This window comes from Myiozetetes cayanensis, unplaced genomic scaffold (genome assembly GCF_022539395.1).
Source record: "Myiozetetes cayanensis isolate MyiCay16 unplaced genomic scaffold, myiCay2020 scf4, whole genome shotgun sequence".
Taxonomy (NCBI): Eukaryota; Metazoa; Chordata; class Aves; order Passeriformes; family Tyrannidae; genus Myiozetetes; species Myiozetetes cayanensis.
The window spans coordinates 7,634,668-7,660,369 of record NW_026087631.1 but is presented as its reverse complement, the minus strand read 5'-3'; the positions used below and the strand labels follow the sequence as shown (position 1 = coordinate 7,660,369).

The following is a 25,702-nucleotide window of genomic DNA, read 5'->3' as shown; positions in this document are numbered from 1 at the left end:
CTCTGGGCTGTCATCCTGCTGAAAACTGGGCCAGTATAAATGTGTATATTCAGGAATCTCTCTGTTTGAGTTCTGAATTTCCAGCAATGGAGATCTCATGAACTCTCTGGGCCTCTGTACCACTACTCAACTTTTCCTCACTGTGCAGGAGGTCCCACTAATACTCCACTGGAACTCAGAGCAGAGAAATCAGAATTCTGAGATAATTGCACATTATAGCAAAGGAGCAAGGAAATGTGCTTGCATCAAGGTGACAGAGCTCCCATTTATCCAGCTGAGTTCAGGCTGGTTCAAGGCCCTAACCGGATTCTGCAACCCAAAGAGAGCTTTGTACTGTTGCAGCCACATCATTACCTGAATTTATCGCTGTCTGAAGGGTAGCTGGGTTTGAAGGACACAATTCCAATCATTCCAGACTGCCTGTCCTCAAAGCAAATCATGGTGATCACCTAAGGCAGAGATTTCCAGAAAGAGAGGCACCTGAAGATGCAGAAAGATGACAGCTGGAATGCTTGCAAGGACAGTATATTCTAAATCCACCTGGCTTCATGAAGCTGCTTTTGCGAAGTCTGTAGGACACCTGTAGGCAAAAGAAACCCTTCAATTTAAAGAGAACTAAAGATGATTGAATGCAAACAACACTCATTCTTGGAGGGAAAGAGATCATCACAGAAGTAAAATTCAAGAGGAATATCTGTTTCTCTTTTCCTGCAGCATGAGAATATTGGGCAAGTTGGTTGGACTTAAATATCTAACACATGATCACAGTATAAGCACTTCTCCTTACTTAGGAATAAACTAATTGAAGGAAGATGTTACTCTGGAGAGTAGAAAAATCAGAACTTCCTAATCCTGCATTTAGTCATACATACACACAAATAGTAAAATACTCAGAATTTTGGTAGCCCGTCGATAACAAATGGATCTACAACCATTAACTGAATATGATTTGTTTATGATGCAGCACACGCAAACAGGAGGAATTGAAATGTGTTATGGATGCTATGCAGCCTTTCTGAACTATCTGACATTAGTCACCCAGGGAGAAGTGCAAGAAGGGGAACATTTCTCTGTTTTGTGATGGCTGTTCTTAACATGGTGAATGCTTATAATTTTTTTTTTTGCCTAACCTAAAGCCATAATAACCAAAAGGATTTTCTCCCTTCCATCTTTCTTGTAGATATTTCAGTGTGAAGAGCTGAGCAATACTAAAAATTTTGGACTTGTTTTCCTGTAGGATAACCAAAAAGTCAGATATGGCAGCAGTGCTGCAGTGTTTATTAATGCAGAAGGTTCTTTGTTTTGTATATGACTTCCTATATTTTGTCCTTCATCTTAATTTGAAATGCACTGCATGTACTGCAACACTTATTACACATGGAAACTAGAAGCATGAGAAAAAACATATGTCTTATAAATTCCAGAGAGATGCTGCTTAACTTCATTATTTAATTAAATCAATATGATTAGGAGTGTGCTTACTTAGCACAAATGAATGACTTGTGTGCAATAATATGCATGTATAATATGCATGATAAGAGTATCTTTATTACTCATTTCCTATGTTGGAACAAATTGTAAATTATTTCTACCTTGATAGATGCAGAGCCAGGCAGAATCAGGTGTTCTATTCAGATCATAAAATTTTAGGATTTGTTATTTCACAGAAAAAGTTCACTTTCACTACTGAGCCTCCATCCTTTTGTTTAGTAAAAAAATACGCCAGAAACCAAGCAACCAACCAGAACTCATAAATTCAGTCAACTCTCTGAAAAGATGAAGCCTGTTTCCTCTAAAAAGCCAGGTGGAAATACCTCAGAGTTTTCACTCTGGAGTGCTGCAGGTGCAGATGCACCCTGCATGAGCAGATTCAGGTTGGAAAGCATGAGCAGATTCGGGTTGGAAAGCAGCCTATGCACATTCAGAAGTGTTGTGGTCCTTGCAGACTTAGATTGGAACAACCTCTAAGATTAGACAGACAACAGCATTACTAATTTTATTTCTCCGCCATGCCTGTCTTGCAGATTATCCTGTTATCATTCATAGGGATTACCTAGGTTTGCCCATAATTTCTATCCTCACATACTGCTGAGATTTGATGACAGATATGAGAAATTCTGAAATACTAGAGAAGCTGCCCTGCATTGGCATCATTGTTCTCATCTGTCACCCCAGACTGCCTGTCAGTGCAGCAGAGAAAACATGATTCCTCACTAAGCTACAAGGGATAACGTTACGCTGACTTTGGGGTTCTCCTGGGACCTTCCTGCCACTCCCATGCTAGAGTCAAATTCTTGGTGGAAAGACTGGCAGAACAGGAATTAGGGAGCTGCTAGACTTCTGGGTAATGAGATCTTTCAAGTTTTAAATAAATTCATCTTGCTTCAGGGCAAAAGCTCGCTCTTGTACAAAGGGCCTAGAACGTGCCATTTCTGAAACAGCAACTGCTGGGACTCTTGCAGCCTTCTGAGAGACCCTGGCAGGTACTAGCCAGCCAAGACACAGGACCCTTTTCAGGCTCAGGCTGAGAAGTTGCTCTGAGAAAACCCCATGGTTGTACAGGATGAATATACTGAGCAGAAAGAGGAGAACAGCACTAAGGATGTAAAAGGATAAATGTTTCCACTTGCTCAAGGCAGGAAAGAAAGCATGCTATCTTCCTTTCCACAAAAGCTGATGACAGTGCTTCAGAAAGGAATTATAATTGAACCATGTGTTCATAGTGGAGGAGGTCTGTTCTCAGGAACTCATTTAAATACACAGACTTACTTACCTAGAGCAAGCAGTATGATGGTGACCAAACTCAGGGAATTCCTTTGCACTGAAAAGAGAGAATGAGGCTTCTTATAGAGAATGTACAGCCAAGAGCAAGGTTAAAAGGGTCCATAAAACCAGATAAAAACTTTATGTGAAAATCCAATCTGTCTTTATTTCATAAAGATAATTACTTCATTAAGATAACTGACTCCATTTTGTCCGCATAATTCATGACTGGGAGTGGGTGTTTAAAATACACTACAGGTGTTTCTCTGACATTGGACTTCAACAATGCCAACAGGGAAGCTACACAGACATTTGCCAAAATGCAATAGGGCAATACAGAGATGACTTGTAATGATAAACAGATAAAGGGCTCCTCTACTCTTCCCTTTACTACTCTGAATATGAGAAGATGAGATTATTAAAAGCAAGAGTGCAAAACATGGCTAGCTCCTGACATCTTCACACCACTCTGCAAACATTTCATAACATTGCTTTTCCCATCTTCAAGAAAAGGTTACATCTCAATTCTAATTCCAGGCCACCCTTTGGTATAAAAAGCATATTAGGGTCTCTGCTGTTTATGTGTTGGGGTTCAACCCCCAGCCGGCAATTAAGCACCAGGCAGCCACTCCTCACTCCCTCCTAGTGACATGGCGGGGAGAAATGCAAGGGTAAAAGTGAGAAGACTCATGGTTTGGGATAAAGATAGTTTAAGGTGTAAAGCAAAAGACGTGCACACAAACAAAGCAAAGCAGAGCAAGAAATTTATTCGCCACTTCAACATGGGCAGACAGGTGTTCAGCCATCTCCCGAAAAGCAGGGCTCCATCATGAGTAATGGTGACTTGGGAAGACAAATACCATCCCTCCAAATGTGCCCCAGTTCCTTTTTCTTCCCCCAGTTTTCTTTGCTGAGAATGACACCATATGGTATGGAATATCCCTTTGGTCACTTGGGGTCCGCTGTCCTGGCTGTGTCCTTTCCAAAGTTCTTGTGCACCCCCAGTCTACTCACTGATGGGGTGCTGTGAGAAAAAGATGAGGCCTTGGCTCTGTGTAAGCACTGCTCAGAAGTAAAGAAAATATCCCTGTATTAATAATGCTGTTTCCAGCATAAATCCAAATCATAGCCCCGTAACAGCTACTGTGAAGAAATTAGTTGTACCCCAGTCAAAACCAGTATGTTATAACATGTCCATGGCTACCAATGAAACTGGGATGTTCTTGTGCAGACTTTTGACCTGTGTGAAAAGAGATCCTCTGCTCGCTCATCTGTGCATTCATGGGCTTGATAAAGCAACAGAGAAATGGTGCTTTGCGTGGAAGTGTAGATCTGGAAAACACTATCACAGGTTGGAATAGTTTGCACTGAAGGAATGAAAAAGATGATCTCAAAAGCAAGAGAACAACCAACTTTATTGCTTGTATTGATGGGTCTGAATTTTGATTGGTGGAAGTCTCCCAAAAATGCAACTGTGACGGCCTTCTCCAACTCTTTATGTGAAGCCAAATTCCACCATGCAATGTAGACAGAACAAAACCGCAACAAAATCTTCTGTGGCAGACCAGAATGCACAGTTGTAGCACCACAGTTAAAGCTATCACCTGAGTAGTTCTTTCGTTTGATTAACTTCTTTTATTGTGGCAGAGGCCATAGATGGGCCTGGAGACATCAGTCTGCAGATATTCCTATCTCCACCTGAACACCCATGTGATGCCTCCAGCCTTCTCTAACACGAGACAAAATCAGCACTGGGATGAAGACTAAAAATACAGGTAGACTATCACAGCTGGGCAGAGAGAACTTGGGAAAACCTGTTACAATATCTGTTTACCTTTGGGCAGATGGAGAAGGATAAAAAGTGTGATACTAACTGGTCGCAACTGTGGCGGCCCAGATGACAAACCCTCCTGGCAATGCACAAGCTGAGCAGCATGATTCACCCACGTATCACCTCTGCACTTGATTCACTGTAGCCCTACCCAGGAACACACGTGGGAAAGCTACCTACCACGAAAATATGTAATATCCTGTTTGCTTAGCATCAACCCTAGCCAACAACAGGGCTCGGTGCCCTTTTATGGGCCAGCTGGACCCCACACGGAGGGGAAGGGGGACACAGAGGCAGCGGTGGTAGAGTAGTCAGAGCTCAAACCGTACAGGTATCCCGGCCCCTCCAGACGATAGCCTAGAGGACGGAGGGAGGCTCCTACGAAAGAAACAGCACCTCATCTCCTCTCGCTGTCTCCTCTCGGCGGCAGAGCCGCTCCCCTGCGCGTTCGCGCCTGCGGGTCCCACCCGCGGGAGCGCGCAGCGAGCTGCAACCCACCCCCGCCAGCCCGGCCCGGCCCCTCCGCCCGCCCCGGCACCTGGCGCGGCCCCGCCCGGCGCGGCGGTGGGCGGGCCCCGCATGCAGATGCGTCCCCCGCCTCTCCGGTGCGTGCTGAGGTCAGGCTGGGCTGCGCTGCCAGCGCGGAGCTGCGGGGCTGAGGTCGCGGCGGACCCGGAGCCGCGGGGGCGGGCGCGGAGCTACGGCGAGCGCCGGGCTCGGGCCGGGAGCGGCTCCCCGTCGCCGGCAATCCGGGGGACTCGGTGAAGCCCTTCCAGCCGCGGGCAGCGGGACAGCAGCGGCGGCGCGCGGGCGCCCGCCCGCCCGCCGCCGCCCGCCGCTCCTCCATGCGGGCGGCCCGCGGCGCTGGGGCGCGGGGCGCCGGGGGCAGCGCGCAGCGGCGCTGAGGCCGCGGCCGGGGGAGAACGATGGCCAAATGGCTGAACAAGTACTTCAGCCTGGGCAATAGCAAGACCAAGAGCCCTCCGCAGCCCCCGCGGCCCGACTACCGGGAGAAGCGCAACGGTGCCGGCGGCGCGCCCCGCCCCGAGGGGCCGCCGCACCTCCACCTCCACCACCACACCTCGCCCGGCTTTTCACGCCGCCGCCTGCGCGACGACACCAGCGACCTGCTCCGCGCCTACCGCGCCCAGAAGGACCGCGACTTCGAGGACCCCTACAGCGGGCCCGGCTCGTCCCTGCGCAAGCTGCGCGCCATGTGCCGTCCGGACTACTCGGCGCCCGAGGACCTGGGCGAGGCGGCCCTCAAGGCTTCCTCCTCCTCCTCCTCCTCGTCGTGCTGCGCGACGCCTCCGACCACCGGCTCCCCGCATCTCTTCCGCAGCCACAGCGAGCGCCGCCCGGCGACACCGCCCGACGTGAAGTACATCTCCCCCAAGCACCGGCTCATCAAGGTGGAGAGCGGCGGTGGCGGCAGCGACGGCGCGGGCAAGAAGCTCCACAAGGGCTCCAAGCAGCCGGCGACTTCTGCCCCCTCTGCCGTGAAAGATAAGGTGAGTGTTGAGCTCCTGTTCCCGCCCCTGTAGGCTAGGGAGTAAGGCTTGGGGCTACGTAAGCCCCTGGAAGGATTCTTGGCGAGGGGACTGGCTCCTGTCTGCATCTGGAGCTGCCGCTGTTCTCAGTCATTCTTCACTGGGTGGCCTGGCGCTTTTTAATGTCTCAGGGCAGGCAGGGCATGTGCAAGACTGGCACGGGAAGTGATGGTGCCCTGTCTTCGTGGCTTTCAGACTCACCTCCTTTCTATGGGGCAGGTTCGCAGGTGTGCCTAGCCCTGCTCCGCGGCGCAGTGCACTGCCAACCCCGTGACTGGTAGCAAGGCTCTTGGCTTGGTGTGGTCCTGCAGAATAGGATGTGAATCTTTAGGGAGGTACTTTGGGAGCGCTAGGGTCCCTTGAAAAGCCTCGTGCTTTTGATCCAAAGCTGTGGCCTCAGCACCATTGCATGTGGTTTGGAGCAGTCATATATAAAAAATACATTAAAAAAAAAAAAAAAAGTAATTGATGCCATTCCAAGTCATGCCATTTTTTAAGAAGCCAGTTTGTCATTTGTTTAGTAATAACTTTCTTGCCTCCTAGTTCAGTGCCAGAGGTGAGTGAGTTCAAAGTCCTGTGTTACAATAGTATCACAGCTTCCATAACTGTCTTTCCAACTGGCAGGTAGCTGAAGCAAACTCTGTAGCTACTTACTCAGTTGCAAATGTCCTGGTTTTTAGTGGTCATTCTCTACAAATTTTAACGAATTTTCTAGACACAGCACTGTGAAGTGCTGGACTCAGGAACTCAGGTTACAGAGAGAAGTAGCATCAAATATTTTGGAAGCACAGTACATCCCACCTCACGTCTGTTGGTGTTGGGAGTATAGTTTAGTTTTTCTTCTATATTGGAAATAAATATTTCTCTATTTCGTTAATTGGCATTTCCAGCTCCGGTATAATAGTCACATCACAAGAATTGCAAATATGTGCTGAATGCTATCAGTCTAACTGATCTGTGTGTACATGTTTAAATATGTAACATGATTGCCTTGCCACACTTCCATGACAGCTTGATAAATTTTGTATCTGTCCAGGTGGCATTCCAAAGAAATCAGCTTGTGACAGTGATGATACAAGGTTAAAAGTCTAGAATTTATTACATTGTTTTTCTTAGATGTAATTCCTGACTGGAAGCAACTTCTTTTGTGGAAGTGATTGATTAAAAGTTAGCATATCTGTGTGTTACATTATATGTTATGATATATTCAGTCTTCTTTGAATTTCCTGGGTTGATACCAGGTATCTTTAGGGAAACACTCTCAATGAAAACAACTCCTTGGGGCAAAATGTTTATTTTTTCCTTTGTTTTTTGGTTTTTTTTTGTTTTTTTAATCATCTCTCAATTTTAGAACCTACTGAAGCAAATTTCAAAGTAGAAACTATATATCTGATGCAATGTAACGTGTTACCTTGTATGGTCATAAATCTGTGTGCTGCTCCTAAGCCCTTGTTGTACGTTTTAAAATTTGCAGGCAAGAAGCTTCAGTCATAGTCACATTTTTTTCCTCTCATTGAGGCAGAGAACTATATGTGACAAGTAGGAAATCTTATCATGTCTGAGAAGTAAAATCGTCCTTGTGCTTCAGAAAGTTAAATGTGTCTACCCACAAAAATTTGGATGTGAGAAGCAACACATGCTTTTTTAAAATTGTGTTATTTCCTCCCAGCAATGCATGTGAAATCTCTCTTATTTCACAGCCCTGAAGTGTAAAGTCTGACAGGTGAACTTGGTAAGCAAGTATCATAGCAGACAGGCAGAGAACTGCTTGTCTTCTACACCTGTGATTCACTGCGGAAGAAATATAGTAGAGGGGACAGTAAAGAGGCAATAAAACCAACCCCCCCCCCCCTCCAAAACTAGAGGTCTGATATTCAGAAGAATTCATAGAAATGATAAAAACATTTAGAGGTGAAAAAAATCTGTAGCATAAACTACTAAACAACTTAGGAATGAAAAAACAATCTAAACACCATATAGGTGTGACTTTATAGAAGTGTGTTAACATGTAATGATCCAATACCATCTGCTTGAGTTCCATTCCAGCATCTGTTGAGGGTTTTTTCCATTTTCGTTTACAAGGATAGGATGCTGTTTTCCATCATATGTTAATGGAGAAGTCAGAAGTATGGTTTTCAACCAATTCAGTAAGCAGTATTAATAATTTCTGTGATTTCATCAGCAAAGAGTTGGCTGAAGAACCAAGTTGTGTGTCTTGAAAGAGTTACTGGAATGTGAAAGAGATTCAGGAAGGTGCTTGTTTGGTGTGTTTACTTATAAAGGGCAATGGCAGAGTATGAAGAGTGACAATTTAGTTAGTTGAAATTCCCAGGGGAAAAAAAAATTATAGACTAGCTGATTCAGGGAATAAAGGAGATGGAGATTTAAAGCAGTGGCAGGCATGATTGTTCTCTGCAAGATTCCAGACATAAGCTGTAAAAGTAATGACACAGATGTAATTTATCTGGTGGTCAAGAAGTTTTGACCCATAGAATTAGTAATACCAACTCAAGTTGAAGCATACAAACCCAAATTGCCATGCACCTTTTAAAAGTGAAGTGACTAACCTCTACAACAGATGCCTAGAGGAGAGTTGTCATTTCCAGACTTTTTGAATTCAAATTGCTGGGTGGATTTTCTTATTTAGGTAATACAATCAGTCAGGTTTGGGGGCTTTAACAATGAAGCTTACCTTCAGACACGGGAGAACAGGCTGCGTTAGAATTCGTGGCTGAAACAGCTGAGTTCCTCCAGTGTACTGGATAAGAAATTATTGGCTTCTGTCTTTAGTGCTGGCTTGGGAGATGTTAACTTCTTAATTCCTCTGTGGCAAGCAAATGAGTGTAGGCAAGTTGAAACGATATGTAGCTGTGCTCTGCAGCAACCTGGCAGCTACGATATTTGTGCAAGCATAAATGAGAGGCTTGGTTTGAGATCAGCTCAGTAGGCAAACCCTTAATGAACTGGAGATTGAGAACAATGACTTGAAATCTTCCTGAATGACTGTCCTCTGTCTGGCATGGTGGTGCATGTGGATCCATGAAAGCAGCAATAATTGAGGAGACAGTGCCTGTGTAAAAGTGTACTTCATTTATGTTCTCACCTGTTACTTATTTGAACTGAAATACTCTCTGCGTGACTGTGCGGCTGAAGAACCTGGGACACTATTCAAAGACAAACTGTATTGTACTTCATTGCAGGATGTTCTTAAGATTTAAAAGGTGGGACTGTAGTATACGTGTTCTTTAAAAGATAATTATTTCATAGTGAACATCGTTTTGCCCTCTCTCTGTACAGCAGAGGCAGAACTATGCAGCAGTTCTGCATAGTGGATACAGAAGACACTGCAAGTTGCAAGATCCATTTCCACAGGTGTTAGAGATTTTTGACTCTAAGCTCTCATCTCCATTAGATAGGTTTATTGGCACAGACCTGTTATGATATCTGCTTGTTTGAGGTAGTGCCTCAAAAGAGGGACCCTGAACAAAGAAATCCCTGGGCAATTAAACCCTTAAAATCCAAACTCCCCATCCCTCGTGTGACAGTCTGGACAAATAGCAACATTAGGGTCTGGGGTCTTCTTACTCTTGGTTTTCTTTTTTGTTACCAGGATCTGTTGGTCATCACACCCTCTCAGGTTGGTTTTGGTGGAAGTTTTGATCGGTTCATTACAACCATGTTGTAATATCGTTGTTACAGTCCATAAACTGTGATCTGTGAGCTGTCCACTCTAATAATTTTTGAGTAATATTTAAGATGCTAGCTTTGTCTGTTCTAATTATCTAAGTAATTAGACTTCTTGGAACATTATTAATATCTGTATAAAATTCAAGTATTTTAGTAGAGGCTGAGGAAATATTTGTCTTATTTCTGTATATGGAAGGTCTGTGTTTTATTTGATCTTTCAGTTGAAAACAAGTCAGGTGTATTTAACAGAACCTTGCAGCTGGTGCTCTGAGGTGCACTGAGAAAACATTTGAAAGATATTTAGGCAGTGTTGGGGTTATTTATTTCAAAGAATATTGTCTCTATACTACAAATATACCTCTGTGTCTTATTCCCATGTTGAATCCATTGCAGCAGAGTGCGAAACTACCTCTCCTTACAGTTGGTTCTACGCTGAAACAGTCTTCCTCTGTGTATGTGGTTCCCATTGGTGTATGGCTCTGCTTCGGAGTCAAAGAGGAAAAAAAATATTCATGCTCACTGGTCTTTCATGAAAAGCTTGAGCAAGGCTACACATAAAGGCAGCAAATTTTTTTTTTTCATGAATCCCATAATGTCATAGTACATCTATAATGCAGCTAGAAATGCATTTTTTCCACATGTCAGTCTCATGATTAGGGGACTATTACACTCTTATGAGCAGGAAGATATTCAGATATTCACTGAAACTCCATAGGCTCAGGTACTGTAGGACTTTTTGAAAGGATGTGTTAGGCTGTTCAGTTACAAGTATGCCTGGCATCTGCAGTGTATGCACAGCTTGGAACACTCAGCTTTGGAAACCATCCAAATTATCAGACTTCTGGACACAGAGATCCAAGCAGAGAAAGACTATCAGGAAGGAGTATGAAGCAGTTGGAAGACGTGTGGAGATTTAAGGAGGGAGTGGTAGTCTTCTGGAAGAGTGTAATGTGTATACCTTTGCAGTAAGCATATCAGTCCCATTGAAAAAATGCACCTCAGCTGCTGGGTTCAAACAAGGAGACTGACTTGCCTGTTCTGAACTGAAATGTGCTTATTGAACTGTTTACTGGGACAGTAACTGAACACATTCCACGTGGCCTTATTCTGAAAAGAGGCTAATATTGCAGTAAAAATAACTGTAAGAGAACTGGGCCAGGTGGTGGACCTTTGTCTCCTTTCCACCCCTTTCCAAGCAGCCTGTCTATCTAATCTCTATGAATTGTGACCACTTGACCCCCAGTGAGCAAGAACGTCACTGCATCACTCTTTTATCTCTTCCCTCACCTGTTTCACAGGAGTGTGTGCAAGACAAATGTTTCTGTGCTGGGCTATCTTCCCAAACTGGAGGGATCCACGCTGCTGTTAGAAACACCAGATCTGGGCTGTCGTGTGCTAGGTTTCTGGGCTCATTGCATGTTACAAAGTGCTCCTTCTCTTAGGACTGAAAGGGTGAAGGATACAAGGTATGAGTTTAAAAGTTTTAGACAAAACTTAGAAGGGATGGATTTGTCTTCTTAAAAGTGCCTGTGTTTGTCTTTTCTCACATTGTCCAACTGTAGTCTATTTGATTGCTTCTGTAATTATAGACACTTCAATCTTGATCTTGTGTCCCTGTCCTATTGCTGGACAACAAGAATAAGTGTTTGTGTTTTTCTGTCTCTTCAGCCTGTGTTCTGAGGTCCTGTGGTGTGAGAGGTGGCTGGTACATGTGTTAGGGCAGTTAGTCTGAGCTTTGTGCTTTAACTGTTGTCTTCCCATATGTATTCCAAGTCCCACTTGAAATGGTTACTGAAAGACATTTGGTGATGACTAAAAATGGCATGAAGGACCTTCACTGCAAGGACAGAGTCATAGAACTGCAGAATGGTTGAGGTTGGAAGAGATCTCTGGAGATGAGTTTGTCTAGAATCCCGTGCTCAAGCAGGGCCACATAGATCCCGTTGGCTCAGGGCCATGGCCAGACAGCTTCTGAATATCTGCAAGGGTGGAGACTCCACAACCTTTGAGGGCCTCCTGGGCCAGTGCTTGGTCACATTAACAGAGGAAAAAATGTGTCCTAATGTTCAGCTGAAAGTTCTTGTGTTTCAGTCTGTGCCCATTGCTTCTTCTCCTGTCACTGTGTGCCACTGAGAAGAGCCTGGCTCTATCCCCTTTTTCCCTCCCTTCAGATATTTATACACATTGATAAGATTCCCCCTGAGCTTTCTCTTGTATAGACTGAACAGTCCCTTCACTCAGCCTTTAATTGTACGTAGGGTGCTCCATGCCCTTCATCTGTGTGGCCCTTTGCTGGACTCCCTTTGCTGAACCTTGTATGTCCATGTCTCTTTTATACTGATGATCCCACAGCTGGACCCAACACGTCAGATGTGGCTTCACCAGTGCTGAGGAGAGGGATCCCGTTGCTTGACCTGCTGGCAGTGTTTCCCATTGGACGGATGAAATGCCATTTTAAAGTTAATTTATTGTTTATATTAGGTTCTAAAAAACCTTCAGGAGCCCCTGGTGGTCTAGGGGGTAAAGGCGCCGCGCTATCACCGCGGAGACCCGGGTTCGATTCCCGGTCAGGGCCACTCCCGGGTAGGTGGGGCTCGTTAGCCCTTAAAGGCAACCCACCTACGTCCTAAGGACCTCGCTGCCACCGTCCAAGCTCGCTTGGCCCCGGCAGATGAACCTTAGGATTAAAGGGTGGGCTCAGTTCCGCGCACACTGTGTCTCACCTAAAAAATCCAATGCGCAGGCTGGAAGGTGGAAAGACCTTCCCCGGATCTTCGCTCGCGAAGACTGGCCATTATAAAAAACCTTCTTCTTCTATAGCCTGTTTGGTCCAGATGAATAGAAACCTGCAGATCTGTTTTGTTTCTGTACCCGAATTCTGTACGTTGATGTCAAACTAACACTTGAATTCTTGTGTTCTTTCCATGCAGCTTTGCAAAAGTACTAGATACTGGATTATCAATAGCTGTATTCCCAGAGGATTTAAAAGCATTTTACAGGCTTTATGTGTGAGCAGTAGTAACCGGGGGGGGACTTCAGCTACTTAAAATTTACAATAATATATATTTCTTTATGATTGTGGACTAAAGGCTGCTGAAGGGAATTACAGGAGGACTGTCTGTGAACAGATTGCCTTCCTGGAATTCAGATCTCTGCTCTTCTGAGATATTTAAAGATCTATTTTAACCTTGCAAGGTTTGAAACAAAACAAAAACATAAACCCCAGAGGAACAAAAGATAGTTTTAAATCTTCAAAAAAAGTCAAGAATGTTCCAAATCTAATTTTAGAGATAACTGTGTAAGTCTGAATGAGGTATTTTTTTTTTCTTTCCCCAGCATTGTCTCAGAAATTTAGACATTTCCCAATTTGTGTTTCAGTTACCTTTTGGACAAGAAATGTATCATACTCTGGAAATCATTGCTGTGAACGAGGCCTGTGTTTTCTTCCAGGGGCAGAGCTGATGCAGGCCTTTCTTATACTCAAATTTAGGAGTAGAAAGAAAGGCTCTATACACATTTTACCTGTAGAGTAGTCCTCTAGAATCATGTCCTAAATTTCTGACTTGTTAGCAAGATCTTAAAAATCCTCGACTTGTTTTTCCTGATACTTTTGGGAATCCAACCATGTACGTATCACTGTATCAGCAGGTTTTTGAAGGCTGTAAACTTCATTTTGAAAAAAAAATGTTATGCTTAGGCTTCAGGGAGGATTACCTAACAGGTTCTGGAATTCAGTATTTCATGGAGGAAAACATAAGTGCAAATCTTTATTCATTTGCAAAACAAATCAAGACAAAACTTCACAGTCCTGCTGCATGCAGGCTGAGCTTTGTCTAGGCTTCAACATCAGAGAGATATTTCTGGTGTGTAGTTACCTGAACATTATATGAAAATATAATTTTTAAGGAAACATCTGCCTAGGGTATATCTGGGATGTGAGAGCTAGAGGTTGCTTTGGGACAAGGAGAGAAATTTGGTATTTCTCGAAGATTTAATTTCATAACATCAATCAAATAAAACAACAACAAAACATGTAATATTGTAGGGTTGGTATTGGCCACCAAGTTGATTAGAGGGATGGAGCACCTCTCCCATGAGGAAAGGTTGAGAGAATTTGGATTGTCCAGCCTGGAGAAGAGAAGGCTCCCAGGTGACCTAATTGTGGCCTTCCAGTACCTGAAGGGAACCTACGAGAAAGAGAGAGACTTTTTTACCAGGTCATGTAGTGACAGGACAAGGGGGAATGGCTTCAAACTGAAGAGGGTAGGTTTAGATTAGGTTTTACAATATTAGATGTTACTGTGGGAGCGAAATACTGGAAAAGGTTGCTCAGAAAATCTGTGGCTGACCCATCCCTGAGAGTGTTAAAGGCAGGGTTGTATGGGGCTCTGGACAACGTGGTCTAGTGGAAGGAGTCACTGCCTATGGCAGGGGATTGGAACTAGAACAATTGTTGAGGTCCCTTCCAACCCAGGCCACTCTATGATTCTGTGATAATATAGAGTGACTTGTACTGTAGCTAGTGACTTTTTCTGAGTATGAATTCTCAGAGAGGATGAGGAATTTTCATTACATTGTGTTAAATTGTGTCAGTTATCTATGGTGTGGACGTATTCCCAGTTTCTAAGTGATGCTGTCTTCTGTATCTCTGCTGACAGTGGCACATTCTTGTCTGTGGTTTTGTTGGACTTGACTGTTGATCACAAAGGTCAAAAGACCTCAAAAAGACCAATATATGGTCTGCCTTTATATATTAATTTACACCTGCCTGTGGCAAGAGAGTTGAAACTACATCATCTTTAAGGACCCCTTCAACCCAAACCATTCTATGATTCTATATATTGATCAAATAATAATATATGTTTTTTTGTTAATAACAGACCTTCCTCCTCCCCCCCCAAAATCCCCCCACCCTGCCACAAATGAGTCTCTCATAATAAATCTCCCAGAGGCCTGGTGGGCAGGAGAGATTGCTCAGGTTTTTTTCCTACATTTTGTTTATCATAATTCCTCTTGGATTCTTCCAGAACAGTGTGTCCTTGATCATCACAACCACTAAATGAGTGAAATAACAAACAGTTCCATGCTGAAGTTGTTGCTGTTTTAAAGATAGTTAGATCTTTTGTGTTTCCTTTCAGTCCAAAAAGGGTTTACCCCGATTATTTCGGTGTGGAAAGTTCTCATTTGTTTCTTTCTTGCCTGTTCCCTTTAAAATGTGTTTTTTAGTCAGATAGAGATACCTGTGAAATTATGCATATAGGTGTGTTCTTTGGTTTCTTCCTGTGGCAAGTATATGCAAGTATATGCAAAAAAATTCTTCTGTATATGCAAATACCCACTTAAACTTGTATTTAATATGATAATATTTGTTAGACTTTTTTCTTTTTTTTTTTTAAGACTGTAGGAGAACAAAGACTGTGCATCAACAGTGAAGCTTGCAACTGAGTTAAGATACATAATAGAGGGATAAACAAACCAGAATCTCAGCTTCTATTTTATTTTCTGGGGCTTGGTTGTTGTTTTTCTCGTCTTGAATCTGCTGACTAACTTTTTAGCTACAGCTGTGGTTTTGAATTTGTCAACTTGTCTGGTAACTGAGCTGTACTCTTTGTCTTTTGATTTTCAAAGACATCCTACTAGAACGTATTCCTGTGAGTGTTCCTTAAATCTTTGTTGACCTCTTTTGATCAGTGCACTTCTACTGATGGCTTGGAATCTTCTTTCCTTGTGTTACTGATACCTCAAGCTACTGTTACTTACTACATGTGCCTGATAGAAAATAGTATCATATGTGCATGGTGTGCCACAGAATGGGCTTGTATAGAGCAGGAATCAGTAGCTGTAGGACCTCACAGTCTACTCTGGTCATCTTGCATTCTGATAAGAAGTAAGCCACAGGTCTTGGAAAATAACCTTTACAAATGTAGCCAGTTTGAACATTAATTTGGAGTCTGAATGACTGCCTGAATCCTTCTGCGGTTTCCTGATAGCTGTGTTTCATTTTGATAGGTAGGACCCCTGAGGAAAGTGGCTGGATTTGGCAGAAGAGGGAGGCAAATGAAATGTGTCCTGCTCCAAGGGTCAGAACTTGCGTATGAACGTTTTCTCTAGCCTTAGCTACAAAACCTCAACATTTTGCCATTCCTCTGATTCTGTCCAGGGTAGTATACAGCTTTAGGTCCTGGATAGTTGGACTCTTTGAGACTTTTGGGAGGTGTGCATTGATAGATGATGGGTGGCGTCCGTTCCCTTCTCTTTTCTGTCCAATGTTTGTCACTACTAGCATGAAAATCAACTTGGAGGCCAATTCAAGAAGTTAAGCCATTTGCCTTGAAAGTGCGCTTAATCAAAGATGTGGAAAGGGCACTGCATGCAGGCCCTAACCTGGGATGATCTGTGCTGGCCTTGGCCTCTGGACAAAACAAATGGCTGAGACCAGTTTGCTGGGCAGTGGCTGAAAGGTTATTGGGACAAAAATAAACAAAACACACAACAAACAACCCTTACTGGAAAGTGGATGAGCTCCAGTGAACATGGAGGCACTTCAGTCATCACACAGAAAGACCTGCTCCTACGTGGCCATGGGGGGAGAGGTGCTAGTGTAATGTTCTCACACTGGATCTTCCCTACATGGCTTTGAGGTGGTAGAGATCATGATCTGCAGAACCCCAATGCACAATCAAGGCGTGTACCTGCGATACTTTGTGAGCAGAACTTGTGTGTAACAGTGGCAAGCATGTGCTTTGTGAGGATGGCATGAAGGAGTATGAGGACAATGTATTAATACCACCTAGCATGAAGCAAATGTTTTGATTATTATGTTTACCATGACTAGAAAATTCATGTACTCAGAACCTTGTATTTCATCAAAAGTCTTTGTACTTTGTCTGACCTGCTGCATATAGGCTTGGAAAATGAGCTCATTAGGTAAAAGTAATTTATGTAGAGATGGCACAAGGACTGGCAGATTAGGAGTCCTTTTTCTGGCTGAGATCTCTGGAAACAGGAGAAACAATCTTCTGAAATGGGATTTTGAAAAGGAGTTCAGACATTCACAGTAGGTATGTTATAGTAGAACCAACAAGCATACTCATTTGAGGTTTTCAAGCCTTGGCTTCGCTTTGAAAGAAGTAGAAAAACTTCAGACTTTATAGAAGTAGAGAATTTATAGCTGTCTGCAAGTGTAGAAGAAATCAAATTCTGGCACTGGCCAGCTGCTATATCCAGGCTGACAATTACTAGATTTTAATATACATGGACACAGTAACAGTCAGCTAGGAAGCCCTCTGACAGCTCAGAGTTGTAAATCCTCCTTTAAGGAGATATGCAGTTCCAGGAAGGGTGAAACAGGCTGCTCTTTCTGCCTGGCTGAGTGCTGAAAAATGGGTTTGAGGTTTGTTGTGGGAGAGGGTTGTTTGGGTCAGGGGATCTTTTGGCTTTTTGAGGGGGTGGTCTCGTTTGACAGCATTTTATATGTATAATTTTCCTCCCAGTATATTTTTGCAAAATGGAGAAGAAGAAATATCAAACAGCTATGTTAAGACTGCATTCTGTTTCATATTTCAGTACAGTTATGCTAAGGATTGGTGAGTATTACATGCCAGTATTTCAATAGGAGAGCAGTACAGAGCCCATGCTACCACCTAGCAGCTCTTGACAGCATCGAATCAGAAGGCTACATGGATGGCATTTCAACTGGATCATTTTTGGAGATAAACCTGTCCTTGTGACTAGGAGAAATTACTGCTGCATGATACACATTATTGTCTTTGTCTCAAGTGCATGCAGCTGCTGTTGCTTGATTTGCTGCTTGGGCATATGTTGCTAGGCAGGGGGGAGGGGACTTTTTCCCTTTGTGTTAGTTAACTGCTTTTCACAATAACGAGCGAGTAATTTTGGACACCAAGTGAGAAAAAAGAATTATATTTTCCTCCCTCTATGATCCATGCCAGTCTGGTGATTTCTGGTCAAAATGAAACTTCCAGTCACTTTAGACTTTGACTGGAGGAAAACACAGAAAAAATATAGTTAAAACATCAGTCCTAGTAGTAAAATAAGCAAATAAGTAGAATAAAATTGCAGTGTGGCAATGTTGCAGTGCCTGAGTAATGACACTGAAGAGTGTTAGATGGTGTGTTCCCTAATTTTAAAGGAGTTCCACAGTGCTCATTTACTCCATAGAATTTGTGAAGCTGTTTGATCTGTAAATACTTGTGTGTCCTGTTTTTCTTCTCTGTCTGGTGGGGTATGCTGGCAGCAGGAGACAGAAGCGGATGCAGCTTCGGTCTCTTAGCCTGGTTCTTTGTGGAAAAGATTGAAGCTGTTGGAATAGCAGTTTGTTCTAAGTCTTACTGGTTCTGGTCTTAAAGATGTAAAGAAAATCTTTAACAGAGTAAGCCTTCAGGACAGAGCCATTTAGGCTTGCTCTGCTTTGAGTGTTTGGTTGAACAAGGCAATCTCCTGGGGTTCTTTCCTACCTGAATTATTTTATGATTCTGTTTGTGGGGATTCTTATGCTGAGGTCTGCCTCTGCTTAGCTTCAGATTCTCTTGTCTGTCGTACACTACATCTCTGTGCTCTGCAATAATTCTGATGTGAGAATTTTTGCCCTTGCCCCAGTCCACTTGTCACCCTCTAGAAATGAAGATTAGCTCTACCCCTTCAATTATAGAGAGGAATAGTTCCTGTGACTTCAGTTGACTGATTAAAGAAAACTATATATGGGACTTGCACATTCAGTGATTTTGCAGGGATCAGAAGGGCATAGTAATGTAAGGTGTGAGATTTTCTAACCTTTAGATTCTTTTAGTCTTCTAGTGAAAGAGGAAAATGTGTTCTGATGGAATTTCTTTTTGCTGCCTTTTCTCTCAGTTTACAAAGTATAAGTAAATATAATGCTTCTCTGAGAGAAAGAATGACACAAATGGGTTCAAGGATCTAAATTTAGCTAAGAAGCTTGTTGTGTGTCTTTTTTCCTTTCAGCTGAGAACTAAAATTACAAAGATTCTTTGTAATGTAGTGAAAATAGTAGCCTTTGAATATTTATTTGTAAAATTTCTAGCAATATTCTCAGTTGTAGCCAATAAACCTAAAAATCAGAGGATATGAAGTATGTGCAAGAGAAAATGTGCCTTTTTTTTTTTCTCTGAATATTAGCAAACTTCTCTGATAGGAGTTGCACTGGATTGAGTTTGCTGACTGTTTGGCTCTTTCTTATTTGTCCATTGCAATTATTCTATAGCTTGTGATTGTCAGAAATCTTTTCAACACGGAGTCTGCCTTTGTGAGGTTTCTAGTGTGAACAGGAGCACACTTCTGCTTAATTTACCATTTGGTAATTGATCTGTGGCAATTGTTTCTTTCTCGTCTGAACTCAGACTGTGCTTTGAAGATGGCATAGGGTGCAGCTGTGTGAAACTTTTTTTTTTTTTTTTTTTTTTTTTTTTTGCTGATAGGGTGTTCCTGCCTTCTGGTTTGCACATCTGACCGGAGAATTCAGTAACAGTTACTTTCCTGTCTTTCAGGTCTTGATAGCTGATGACTACTCAGATCCGTTTGATGCCAAAAGTGAGTTGAACAGAATGGGAAAAGGAGAGAACACGGGCTACATGGAACCATACGAAGCCCAGAGAATAATGGCTGGTAAGGAAAGACAATTGCACATGTGAACTCTTTTTGCATGGCAGATCCCATGTATATTATAGCTGCTGTGAAACAGAAATGTCATTGTTTGGAAAACTTTGGCGTGGAAACCCATGTTTCTGCAGATGCTTAGGTAAGCAACAGTAAATTATATGAAAGCTTTTAATTTGCCTGCACGTGCCTTGATATCTGAAAGTACTGCTCTGGACCTTGCTTCTAAATGTAGATGTTTTGCACTGTCATGTGAGAAGATTAAAAAAATATGAGCAGTGGGAGTTGGAGTGTGTATTGCTCAGCTTGGCAATGTCAAGCCTGTAATTTGTGTATGTAGTGGGGATGGCCAAAGCGTGGCATTGTGTTAGTTAAAAACAGTTGATCAGTTTGCTTATGGACTTTTTTTCCTCAATCAGATTCAGACTTCTTGGTCTTCCTTCTCTTGGAGGATGGCTATAAAGCTATATCTTTGTGTAGCTTCCATCTTTCCTTCCTCGCTGCTCTGATTGTTTTTTTACCAGTGGTCAAAATGAAACACTATAGGATGCCTGTGAGCCTTTAACTGCTATTCTTGGTAGTTTTTTTTTCCTTTTTCTGTCATATAGGGAGGTGGTTAATGGTGGCATTGTTGTAGGAGTTTGGATTGTTTGAACCCCTTGTCCTAGTGTTATGCAACTGTATTTTCCGTGTATTCTCCTTATCTGCATCAATTTCCTACTTGTTGGCTGTGCATTCTGTAAAATGCTCCAAGGTATGGGACCATATGTTCTTAATGATGATTTGACTCAGTCAACACACATCTTTTTGCAGATCGACTGTGCATTTCTTGGATTTGTAGAGCAGGTCCTCTTTTTCTCATTATGGAGTAAAAGTCATTCTTGTGCCCAGTTAAGTTGATTGTATGCTTTCCTTTTCTATTGGCAGCTCCTGTTTTGGGCCCTCAGGAAAGATTAATCAGTGGGGGAAGATGAGGCTGTTGGATGCAAAGATCCTTTTTTCATGCAAGTGTTCCTATTTTTCTTTTCTTAAATAGCATTTCTGAAGAGAGACACAGGAAATGACATGGAAACCGTTGTTTGGAAGTTTTCAGTATCTTATAGAGGGGCTGGGAGCTCTTATTTCTCATTAGTGCGAATCTGTTCATTCTAAGTTGAGTCATTTTTCAGAAAAACAGATTAGTCCAAATAATTTTTTGCTCTGTGTTGAGCAAAACAGATGTTTTGTGATGAACATTTAACTATGAAGTTTACAGAAACCAGTTTTGACTGGTTTCTCCCTGTGTTCAGGAGTTTATTCTATCTCCTTTTCCAGATTAGCCATAACAAATGAGATGATTTAGTGGACAATACTGGATGACTTGCCTAAAGTAAGGAACAGTGGGTTTGTGAACCCTTGCAATTACAAGACACTCTTTTTGCCAAATTCATATTTGATGCAACTGATAAGCTGTTATATCAGCTCCATATGCTATTCTAAAGGAAACCTGAGGAACTCTCAAATATGCCCTTTTGAAAATGAGGTTTAATTGATTATAATGATAGAGCAAGTGTCCTGAATATGTACTTGATTGAGCCAGCAGAAGATGACTGATATACCCATGAAGGTGTTTCGTGTTTTGAGATCTGGGTATCTCATCCTAATGCAGATAGAAATAGAGAAGGTCTTCCTGTAAACCTCCACGAGGTCGGGTTGTGTTGACTATATTCAAGCATGTGGTTTTGTTTGGGGTTTTTTATTGTTCAGATGTTGCCTTTACCCTTTACTTGACAAATACAAATCCAAAGGCATCTTGTTGGAGAGTTTTTAAAGGTTCAGTTTTTATTTACCGTGTGAGTACTATTATGTGTCTGCAGCTTCTAAAGAAGACCTTTTGACTGCAGTTTGATTGGCCTCAAAATATTTACTGCTTTGCTTGTTATGTTTATTTGTTGGTTTTGTTGTCTGATGAATAGAAGAACATGAGATGGCTATCTGTTTAGCTTGACTAATCTGATTAAGTCCTTCTGACTGTATTTAACATGGGTTAATCCCAGAGAGAAGTAATTTGCATACCCCAGCAGAATGCAGGAGATGTAGGAGAGAGAGCAAACATGTTACCAGTGTACCCTAACTCTTGCACTCTGGAAACCAGGTGTAAAGCTAGTTGAAATAGGAGCTTAAAACTTATGTGCATGTTACCTGCTCCTTGAGTTAGTAGAGGATTAAGCAAAAGCAGGTGCCCATGTGAAATAAGACCCTATGATTTCAATACAAGAGTGTAAGCTTACACCTGAATAGAAATGTATGATGTCTGAAATAACTAGTATTTTCATTCAGTACTTCTCCTTTCTCCCTGAGAGCTCTGTGGGCTTGCAGTTTTCATGTATTTTTGTTCTGAGCTGATGTTTAATTTGAGGAAAAAAAAAAATCAGTCCTTAAAGTTAATTATGTCAATGAATTATTTAATGGTCTATCTGTTTCCATGCTGTCTGTGCTTAGAATTGGGCTCAGTCAGGCTTGAAGTTTCTTCTGCTGATAGTGTTTTTGAGTGTCCTCCAAAAACACTGTCTTCCCAGATTTGTGGTTGTGAGGACTGAAAGCAAGCAACCTTTATGCCAAGGTTTGGACAGACTTTTAGAAGGAAGGCTTGACCTGAGGTTAAGGAAAAGCACGCTGATAACGAATGCATGTTTATAAGAAGCTGTCATCTCCTGTCAGCCAAGCACATCTGCTGGCTGGTTCTGATATTCATAAGTGTCTGTCCTGTCTTCAGGAAGTCTGTGCCAGAGGTTCAGAGAGAACCCCTGGGAATCCAGTTCTTGATGTTCTGTGTGGTGTGAGTCTCAGGTTGGCTGTGTGTGCACCTAAAGCCATGGGAACAGTGTTGTATCTCTGCCTTATCCACAACCTGTTTGGAGATTTGATGTCCCAGTGTAACTACGTATGTAGGAGGGAAGTTCTCCGTGATGATAATATCTGACAAACTGTGTCGTGGACTGTGAGTGGAGTGGGATTCGTGCATGCATGACAGCAATAGAGATAGCTAAGATGATGATTTCTGTGGATCCTGAGAAGTAGATGGACCTTACTTTTCCTGTAGTATCAGTCTGTAGCTGCTGCAATGACATGTGGCCTGCCACAGAAACAAACCTGTGCTGCCTTACCTAGCCTGTAACCAAGCATCATTGCCTCGATCAGGTGTAGGAACTACTTCAGGCCTGAGAGGGTTCTCCAGACAAGCTGTGGCTGGAGATTCTGCTTTTGAACAGAAGTAAATGGTTGAGATACTGTCAGGTCAGAGTGGCAGTGCTGCTCTGTCATCCATTCTTCGCAGGGAATGCTAGGGGAAGAGAAGTTGAGTACCACCTGAGTATTTACTCCCATCAGTCTGCACTATATGTCAAATACTGGAGAGGGGTCTGTTTTCTGTGGTAATCCCTTACCTGAGAGGAGAAAATGTGCACTTAATTCATGGATATTATTATGGCTATACTTGGGGAAAATGTGCATTTGTTTCCCTTTAATATCCCTTAAAAGTCATAAGGTCTTATTCTAGCCATACTCTTATGGGTATGCCTTTCCACTTTCCCCTGGCAGCTGTGCATGTTGACACAGCTCTTTCAGACATCTCTGCCTTTCAGAAGGAATTAAGACAAGTCCTCAAACTGCATGAAACATTTGCAATCAAATGCCATATCAAGGCTGTCTGTACCACAGCCTTCTATATGCTGTATTAAAGAACTCGCCTTTGGAGGAGAATCCAGTTTTGGATCATCACTCGGACAGAGATATCCTGTCGGCCAAGTTGTTGTGTGAAGAACTGTATTGTTTTAAGGTATCATAAAGAATACTGGCCATGAGAATGAGATAATAAAATGCATCTGTTGTCCTTCTTGGTGCTTGGATTTGAAGAGAGCCCCTTGCACCTAACTCACCATGTCTGGTGTGCAAAGTGCCTAGCATGATAGGTGCTATTATATAGAATTACTTAAACAACAGTAAAATTAAGGTCAAGGCTCAAAATAATTTAGAAGCACGTTATCAAAAATGGATGGGTGAAGGGAGGTGCTGTTTGGTGAGAAAGGAAGTAAAAAGCATTATCTGAGGGGCATGCCTACCTTGAGAAGTGTTTCTTAGCAAAATCACTTCTGTTTTTTTTCCAGATCAGGAGCTGTGTCTTCTGCTGTCTAGAATGGTTAGGAAAGGGGAGTTGGGGCAGGCTAAGCCCTCGGGTTAAGACAACAGTTTGGAAGTTGAGTTAAGCCTGGGGTACATCAGTGATTTCTTATAGGTGTAGAAATACCTCAGGTCTGTGCACAGGAAGTTCTAACTTACACCATGTTATTCCTTTGCTTTTGTAGGTATGACCTAGGACTGCGCCAAGGATGTTAGCCCCTTCATGGGGTTCTGGCATCTTCTAGATCATGCATCAGCCTCAAAAATATGGTAGACAGGGAGAAAACCCTCTTCTTGTGTTTCAAAATCCCGCAGACCTAAATGGGTAGCATTTCTGAAAACAGGTACTTTCCCTGAGATGTAACATACCGTGTGGTATTCCTCATGAAGCAAATGCTGTGTTGTGAACAGACTTCAGAAGGCTGTCACAGTGCTCTTAATAAAACATGCACTGTGCTTCTCTTCTGATCAGGGTAAATTTGGAGGCTACTCAGGGCATAAAAAAATCCCCTTTTGTACAGCCAAAGCAGGTATTTGAGGAAGAAGGAAATCAATTTTGTTATTGATGCATTTCTCACAGGAGGCTAGTCAAACAGTTGTCCTGGGAACTGGGCATATTAGGTTTTTGTAGGTGGGTTGTGCAAACACCTGAGATCAGGGAAAGCTCAATGTGCATTGGGTAAGTCCCAAATCAACTCAAAAGCACACTGCCAGGACCTGCTGAAGACTGGAAAATCCCAGTAAGTCAGAAAAGGGCTTCTGGCCATAAATGGAAAGCTGAATTCAAGTTTCACAGACTGAGTAGATGAGCTTGTTTACATGCTCCAAGGCTGAGTGACTGGTATGTGAGAAGGATCTGGGTACTGGACCTGAAGAGCTGGAAATTATTTCTAGGGATGCTCTAGAGCATTTGGATCATGGTACAGATGTTGTCTTGCCTAGGTTATTCAGTGTGTTCATCAACCTGGGTGATGACACATCTGCCCCATCAGCAAAAGTGAGAATAAACTAAGGGAAGTGCGTAATGAGGAAAGGGCAGAGTTTTCGTCTGGAGGGACCTTAATAAACATGAACGTTGTGTCAAAAGGAGCTTTTTAAAGATGCAGCAAGGGGATATTAGAGAAAATTCCAAAAGAAAAATCACAGCTTTTTTCACAGGCTTACAACATTAGCATCCTCTTCCTTTCTTCTTCTTCTTCTATGTATTTATCATCCTGTCTCTACATGTATAATGCTAGCTGTGCAGTAGAACAGCAGTGAACAAGTCTAACTAGATCACACTTAGAAATTTTGTGCTTTGCCTCCCTCCCTGTAGGTGCAGAAAGCTGAGACTCCTCTCTAGGTGCAGTGGTGGAAGAGTAAATGCCTTCCTGCACTCACTGCTTCTTTCTAGGGACTGAGGTGAGAGTCTGTGGCTGCATCACAATGGAGTCTCCAATGCAGGCAGCCTCAAAAAAGCAGCGCACCTGCCTCAAGTGGGAATTAGCCATGGACATGCTGGGAGAAGTAGTTCAGTCTTCATGCAAGCTATCACAGAAATGCTGGGAGTATGAAAGAAACAGCATTCCCATGAACCTGCACCTACTTCAAAAGGTCTTAGGTGTCAGTTTCCCTTGTAACTAGAAAGGCTGGTTTTTTGTTCAGACCTGTAACTTCATCTAAATAGTCACTACAGCTACATAGGTGGTGAGTCAGATCTTGTAAAATTCTTTACCAGGTGGCCTCTGGCATATTGCTTGTTGGCACTGAGTTTACAGCTGCAAATAATATAGTTAGAGCAATGATAATACTTTGATAAAGGTTTTGATTAGATTGTCTTGATTAGCATGTACAGCATGAGAAGTTTAGAAAGAATGTTTCTGGCCTATTGAAAGACATGGAGCCTAGCAAGCCAACCTTTAAGCACTGTAGTGGCTCTGCTTAAGATGTGCTGTCTGCTAGTATTTGAACATGGAAAACAGCTGTAGCCAAAACAGAATAGGCAGTGTATTTGACCACTAAGCTCAACAGCTGGCATAGTTTTCAAAAGACTTCAAGCTCCTTCTCTTGTGGGATAGAAGAGATGAATTTCATCTAGTTT

At 42.7% G+C, this 25,702-nt stretch overlaps 1 protein-coding gene across 1 annotated transcript in view; it reads left to right on the top strand.

Annotated features, from left to right (window-relative positions):
- The first annotated feature begins 5,506 nt into the window (after positions 1-5,506).
- The window catches only part of SHB (SH2 domain containing adaptor protein B), a 56,762-nt gene continuing 36,566 nt past the window's right edge, over positions 5,507-25,702 (top strand). The window contains exons 1-2 of the mRNA XM_050329132.1: positions 5,507-6,105; positions 19,356-19,473. Of these exons, the coding sequence (XP_050185089.1) occupies positions 5,521-6,105; positions 19,356-19,473 (703 nt within the window). The 5' untranslated portion in view covers positions 5,507-5,520. The remainder of the gene's footprint in view (positions 6,106-19,355; positions 19,474-25,702) is intronic.